At 36.0% G+C, this 7,914-nt stretch overlaps 1 protein-coding gene across 1 annotated transcript; it reads left to right on the top strand.

The window, feature by feature from the left end:
- Positions 1 to 2,618: 2,618 nt before the first annotated feature.
- On the top strand, positions 2,619 to 3,556 carry LOC107871117 (non-classical arabinogalactan protein 30-like). The gene has a single exon (XM_016717918.2). It carries the CDS (start codon positions 2,793 to 2,795, stop codon positions 3,315 to 3,317), a length of 525 nt encoding a protein of 174 aa, XP_016573404.1. The 5' UTR covers positions 2,619 to 2,792; the 3' UTR covers positions 3,318 to 3,556.
- Positions 3,557 to 7,914: the final 4,358 nt, after the last annotated feature.

Genomic DNA, 7,914 nt, shown 5'->3' with positions numbered 1-7,914 from the left:
TTAAGGCTAAATTAGATTATTTTAATTTGATGTTTTAAAATAAAGATTACTTATTCAAAAACTATACAAAAAGTACTATAAATTGTAATTTTTCTCCTATCAATACGATGAAAAATTATATTTTAAACTGCTGATCAAAATTTATGTTGTTTGACTTTTAAAAAGAAAATTATGACAATTAAAAATAAAAGGATGATGTGTATGCTTATAATAATAAAACTACACAAATTTAGACTATAATATTTAATTTGTCATGTTGGATTACCAATTTTTCCTCACAGACTTTTCATGTACACGAGAATTAACATTTTTAACTCATTGACTAATCTAACTTATCATTGACTGTATTTGCCACAATTTCGAAGTGTTATGCACGTATAAATCAACTTGGACTTTTCTCGAGGATTTATGCATGCATCAAACATAATCATAAAAGTCATATGGAAGTTTAAGTTTTATGTATTGGTGTGCAAAATTTAAAATTGGACAAATAAAAGTGAGTGAAATGAGTAAAATTTATGTTAAGTATACACTAACGTTGTGTAAATAATATTTATCAATCAGGTGATTTGTTAAATTTCTTGTAAAACAATAACTAATCTACTATCACGTGTTAAATTACACCAATAATCCAAATAATCTCTAGCTACCACTAGGGGCGGATGGTGCGTTATGTTTTTGGGTTCATTTGAACTCGGTACTTGTAAAGCAAAGCATATACTTATGCTTCAAAATATATTAAAATTGTAATAAATAGTAAATTTGAATCAATAATTTAAAAAAAAAAAATGCGTTCGACGGTAAAAGTTGAATCTATAAAACTTAAAAGTCTAAATTTTTCTTCGAGTTGTCAACTACTGACCATTTATATAACTTAAATTCTCTTAGAGGCAGTTGAGGAGCTCCCGTCGTATTCCTTGCCGATCAATTCACCTGCGTGCTCCATGATTTTATTATGTTACTTCTAATTAATTATTATATGACTTTTAAGTATTAAAAAATTAATAATATTTAATTAAAAAAATAAAATAGATATTTATGACATGTCTGTTTCAACTGCTTCAACCATAATTTTACTATGTCACTCCTAATTAATTATTACAAATCGCTTAACTATTAAAAAATTAATAATATTTAATAAAAAAAATATAAAATATACATAAAATGATAAATTAACTCTTGATATTTTAAATTAACTTGCAATTCTATATGATGTCGACATAAAAAATTTTCACGAGTATTTTTTGTAGCAATTTTATTATATCACTTCTAATTAGTTATTATGAGTCATTTAAGACATGCCTACTTCGTGACTTCAATCGTGATATTTGGTTGATTCTCGAAATTATATCAATGTCACTTAAATTGAAATAGAAGAAAAAGTATTATAAATTATGCAGTAATAATTAAAAACTTAAATTATTTTTAAAATATAATTGACTATCAATGCCATAAATTTGGACAAGGAGAGTATTATAAATTACAATAGCTAACGGCTTAAAATGATAAATTACAGTGTGAAAAAGGTATTATAAATTACAATAGCTAACAACTTAAAATATCTAAAAATATATTAAAAAAATAACTGACTATTTAAAGTTTATTTGTGTCACATAAATTGAGACAAAAAACATACGTAAAAAACAGTATAAATCATAATAATTAACAACTTAAAAAATTTAAAAGATATAAAATATTTGTCGGACTCTCGGAATTATATCAGTACCACTTAAATTGGAATAGAAGAAAAAGTATTATAAATCATAATAATTAAAAATCTAATTTTTTTTTAAAATATAATTGACTATCAATGCCATAAAAGTTTAGACAAAGAGAGTAACATATATTAATTGAAAATTACATAGAAAGTATTATAAATTATAATAGTTAACAAATTAAACATCTAAAAAAAATTAATTTGTTATATATTTATAAAAAATACTATAAATCACAATAATTAATGAATTAAAAAAACTAAAAGATATAACATATTTGGTTGATTATCGAAATTATATCATCATCACTTAAATTGGAATAAAAGAAAAAATATTATAAATTTCAATAATTAAAAACTTAAATTATTTTTAAAATATATTTGACTATCAATGACACAGATGTCAAAGTTTGGACAAGGAGAGTAATATATATTATTTAAAAAATACATAAAAATTATTATAAATTACAATAGTTAACAGCTTAAAATATTTATAAATATATTAAAAATATGATTGATTATATAAATTATATTTATGTCACATAAATTAAGATAAAAACATAGCATATAGCACGGGCCTCGGTGTCTAGTGCTTTTAATAAACAAAGGAGTATATTTGCTGGAAAAATCGTGAGAATGCAAAGAAAACTAAATTTGTGAAATAAGGATTAAAGTCAAGTGAATTCGGTCCGATTAAGCTCCTTTTCTTTTCTCCCTTGGAGAGCGGTTCTATTAAGGATGTTTGGGACCAGTTAATACTTGCCACGTGGTTTACTCCAAATGAGGCCATGTGTCCGAACTGAATGCGTACCCACATACAGAGTCAACCACTTCAACTTAATTAATCAATTATTATGTCGAAGTTATAAAAACATTGAGAAAATGGTCATCACGTTAGCAAGCAAATCTAAGGATACATGAATCTTTCAACTTTAACCAACACACTTAGTAGCTTTCACGTCATTAATTTTAAAAAATATTCCAATGCCATTCCAATAACTATATATATATATAGGAATCATTTTTGATCAATGCAATTAACATCATCAAGAAAACATTCCAAAAATTTTCACACAACATGGCAATGAGAATCCAATTCATCCTAATCGTCTCGTCCCTCCTCATGGCACTGGGCTGGTTTCCACTTACCTTTGCGTATGGTCGTGGCCCGGCCCAGCCTGTTGAGACGACCGTGGTGATCGAAGGCATGGTCTATTGTCAAAGTTGTGATGCCTATGGATCATGGTCATTATCAGGGGCAAAGCCAGTTGGATCAGCCAAAATTAGTGTCATATGCAAAGATCACAAGAAAAGAGTGAATTTTTACAAAGCATTTGAAACAAATGCATATGGTTATTTCTATGCAGAGTTACAAGGTTACAAAATGGGACATTCATATCTTGACCATCCACTTCAATCTTGTCATGTAAAATTGGTCAATTCTCCTCAAGAAAATTGCAATGTTTTTAGTAATATCAATTATGGGATTAATGGTGCACCATTAAGATTTGAAGATAAAGTAATTGATCGAAGTGATTATAAAGCTGTAATTTATACTGCTGGTCCTTTGGCTTTTCGACCAACTTATTGTCCTCCTAAATAAGCCGTGTCCGTGTGTAACCTATAGAGGGTTCGAGTTGTGAAAGCAGTTACGGATATTTATATTAAGTAGATTGTCTAAATCACATTTCTTGAAACCCGGTCCTTTCCAAGCAGAATGTTTGATGCATCGAGCTGTCCAAATTAAGCTTGTTATGGTTATGATATTTTTTTTATGGTCCAATAATGTCGTTGCAAGAGCTTTTTTGTCATGTATACCTAACAACCTCAATTGTATGATATATTTATTCCTTATGATATAAGTTTTATTTTAACCACCGTTTTAGCGCGTTTTACATCTATCAAAAAAGTAAACATAAGGTATAATTTATTAAGTAATCTCCTATTCATTAGATGTTCTTTTTGAGAGTTGAACAATATTAAAAGAACTTCTTTGTTGTTAAAAGTATAGTTGAAAATAATTGCCAACTTCAATTTTGAATTCCTCAACAATAACAAACCCAGTGTATTCCCACATAGTGAGGTCTGGGGAGGGTAAGATGTATGCAGTCCATACCTCTACCTCTAAAGAAGTAGAAAGGTTGTTTCCGATAGGCCCCCGGCTCGAGACACGGAATACTAAATAAATTCATAGTAAAGCATGGAACAAGATGGCATAACATAAATATGACACCCACAAGTAATAGTAAATAGAGAAAAGTAAACAGACTCGTAATAAAGCATGAAACAAGGTATCATAACAAGAATAATACCCCCACCAAGTAACTCCCTACACTAGCTACCCAAACTGACCCTAGCTTTCTGCTCTAATTCGCGTCTTCCAGATCTTCCTATCTAGGGTCATGTCCTCAGTGAGCTGTAACTGCTCCATGTCCCGCCTAATTACCTCTCCCCAGTACTTCTTCGGCCTACCCCTACCCCACCTAAAATCATCCAAAGCTAGTCTCCCATACCTACGAACCGGGGCATCCATGCCCCTCCTCATCACGTGTCCGAACTATCTCAATCGGACTTCCCGCATCTTATTCTCCACTGGAGTCACACCAACCTTCTCCCTGATAGTCTCATTCCGAACTCTATCCCCCTAGTCAGCCCACACATCCAACGCAACATCCGCATTTTCGTCACCTTTATTTTTGAATGTGGGAGTTCTTAACTGGCCAACACTCCGCTCCATACAACATGGCCGGACAGACTGCCACCCTGTAAAATTTGCCTTTAAGCTTGGGCGGCACCTTCTTATCACACAACACCCCCGAAGCGAGCTTCCACTTCATCCATCCCACCCCAATACGGTGCGATACCTCCTCGTCAATCTCACCGTTACCCTGAATCACGGACCCGAGATATTTGAAACTATCCATCTTACATACCACTTGTGATTCCAACTTCACTACCACCTCATTCTCCAGCCTCACGTCATTAAACTTGCATTTCAAATACTCTGTCTTGCTCCTACTCAACCTGAACCCTTTAGACTCAAGAGTTTGTCTCCACACCTCTAATTTATCATTCACACCCCCTCCCCCCCTCCCCCCGCGTCTCATCAATCAAAACTATATCATCTGCAAAAAGCATACACCAAGGCACCTCTCCTTGAATACGCCGCGTCAACACATCCATCACCAAAGCAAACAAAAGGGACTAAGAGTAGATCCCTGATGCAATCCTGTCAAGACAGTGAAATGCTCTGAGTCTCCTCCCGCCATCCTCACCTGAGTTTTAGCTCTATCATACATGTCCTTAATTGCTCTGATATATGCCACCGGGACTCCACTCACCTCCAAGCATCTCCAAAGCACCTCCCTGGGGACTTTGTCGTATGCTTTCTCCAAGTCAATAAATACCATGTGCAGGTCCTTCTTTCTTTCCCTATACTGTTCCACCAGCCTCCGTACCAGGTGAATTGCCTCCGTCGTAGAGCGGCCAGGGATAAATCCAAACTGGTTCTCCGAAATAGACACTATCCATCTCAGCCTCACCTCGACCACTCTCTCCTAAATCTTCATAGAGTGACTCAATAACTTAATACCCCTATAGTTATTGGAACTCTGAATGTCACCCTTGTTCTTATAAAGAGGGATCATAGTACTCCACCTCCAAGCCTCGGACATTTTCGTCGTCTTGAAAATTCCGTTAAACAATCCAGTCAACCACCTTAAACCAGTCTCGCCAGAAAACTTCCAAAAATCCACAGGTATCTCATCAGGCCCCGTCGCCCTACTCCTTCGCATCCTGCGAACAGCCTCTCTAACCTCCTCTACCTTAAAACGTCTACAATAACTAAAATCAAGACACTCCTCTGAGTGTTCCAGCTCCCCTAACCCAATAGCTCTATCCCCTTCGTCATTCAAGAGCCTATAAAAATACGACTGCCATCTATTCTTAATGTGGTCGTCCTCCACCAACACTGTACCGTCCTCCCCCTTAATGCACTTCACCTGATCGAGGTCACGACCCTTTCTCTCCCTAGCCTTAGCGAGTCTAAACAACTTTTTTTCCCTCCTTTCTCCTGTAACCCCGCATACAAGCTCTCAAATGTTGCCGTCTTAGCCGTTGTAACTGCTAACTTAGCGTCCTTCCTAGCTAACTTATACTTTTTCCTATTTACCCGCTTCTCTTCTTCGTCCTTACTCTCAACCAACTTAGCATACGCCCCTTTCTTGGTCTCACTTTCTTCTTAACCTCTTCATTCCACCGCCAATTCCCCCGATGATGCCCGGCCCGGCCCCTAGAAACACCCGACACCTCACTAGCATTCTCCCTGATGCACCTAGCCACCCTATCCCACTTACTATCCACGTCCCCCCTACATTGCCACACCCCCATTCCCGCCAACTTCTCCCCTATCTCCCACGCATTCACTGGCGTCAAGCCGCCCCACTTAATTCCAGGTCTACACTCCTCACCCCTTCTCTTCCTATCCTTCTTTATACCCAAATTCATAACCAAAAGCGTATGCTGGGTCGAAAGATTCTCACTCGGGATGACCTTACAGTCCTTACACAACACCTTATCCCCTTTCCTAAGCAACAAAAAGTCAATCTGGGTCTTGGCTATCGCGCTTCGGAAGGTGATCAGGTGATCGTCCTTCTTCGGGAAGCTCCATTTCACCACCACCAGCCCAAAGGACCTCGCAAACTCCAATAGAGTAGCTCCCTCTTCATTTCTTTTCCTAAAACCAAAACCACCATGCACATCACTAAAGCTTCCCGGTAACGCCCCGATGTGCCCATTGAAATCTCCAGCTACAACAATCTTCTCCGAGCTAGGCACGCCTCTCACCACCTCATCCAAAGCCTCCCAAAACCGCATCTTCTCTTCCCCATCCAAGCCTACTTGCAGTGCATAAGAACTACACACGTTCAGGGTAAACCTCCAATGACCAACTTAATAGTCATCAACCTATCGCTGATCCTCTTTACCTCTACTACCTGACCTCTAAGCTCTTCATCTACTAAGATGCCAACTCCATTCCTACGCCTCTCGCTCCCAGAGTACCAAAGCTTGTAACCATCCACATCCCTAGCCTTAAACCCTACCCACTTGGTCTCTTGAACACACGCAATATTAATCCTCCTCTTTCTAAGAATCTTCACAAGCTCTATAGACTAACCCTGAAGAGTCCCTATATTCCAAGACCCAACCCTCAGCCTACCAACTCTATCAACACGTCTTCCTCTACCACCCCTGAGGCCAAACCTTGGGACAAATTTTTTGAGCTAAATTAATAGTTAACCTTCTTGAGACAAGTCTTTATTTCTTTTAGTCCCAAGGAAAAAGCAAAGACAGCTGCACAGTATATGTCAATCACCTTATTTCCAATGATTAATCCTTTGTGATTTTTTTAATCATTAATTAATTTGAATTTGAGAAATTAAAGACAAATTTGGCTGCTCAAAATATATTTAAGGAACTATTTTGAACTCGCCCAAACATAAAGGAACATTTTTCTCATTTAAATCAAAGTTCTAATGACTAAATTTACCCCTAAACTGGAGAACCCACATTGTTGCTTTGGGGAATTCCAGTATTGCAGTAGTAAGCAAGAGCTATTGAGAACTGATATTTTGGCCCTAAATTCATGCACCCCCCTCACCCCTCACCCCTCACCCCTCACCCAAAAAAAAACCACCCAAGCGCACACAAAACCCCTCTCAATAAGATGAGGTCAAGTCATACTATATAAATTAACAAAGAAATCTAGTAAGCAAGAACAAGAAGAAAATTCTTACTCCCTCCGTTTAAAAACAATGACCTATTTTGATTTTGCATGAAATTTAAGAAAAAATAAAGAAAACTTTTGAATCTTTTAATCTTAAATTAAAATTATATCAAATATACCAAAATACCTTCTAATCTTGTGATCTTAAACATGCCACGTAAAAGGCTATAATTAAAGTGTTTCAAATAAAAAAAGAAAAAGGAACATTCTTTTTAAAACGAATAAAAAGGAAAATAAGTCAAATTCTTTTTGAGACAGAGAAAGTGGCATTTAGTTTAGGCACAGGTTCCTTTTCTTTATATGGGTTTAACTTAGATGATGCTCAGTAGCTGGACAGAGCATTCACGTTTAGACGTTCTTGATTTGGACCAAATTCAATTTTCATGAAACTTCCCGAATACCTTACCTTTACAGT

The sequence above is a fragment of the Capsicum annuum genome, chromosome 5 (genome assembly GCF_002878395.1).
Source record: "Capsicum annuum cultivar UCD-10X-F1 chromosome 5, UCD10Xv1.1, whole genome shotgun sequence".
Lineage (NCBI taxonomy): Eukaryota > Viridiplantae > Streptophyta > Magnoliopsida > Solanales > Solanaceae > Capsicum > Capsicum annuum.
This window is presented reverse-complemented; position numbering and strand designations above follow the sequence as displayed.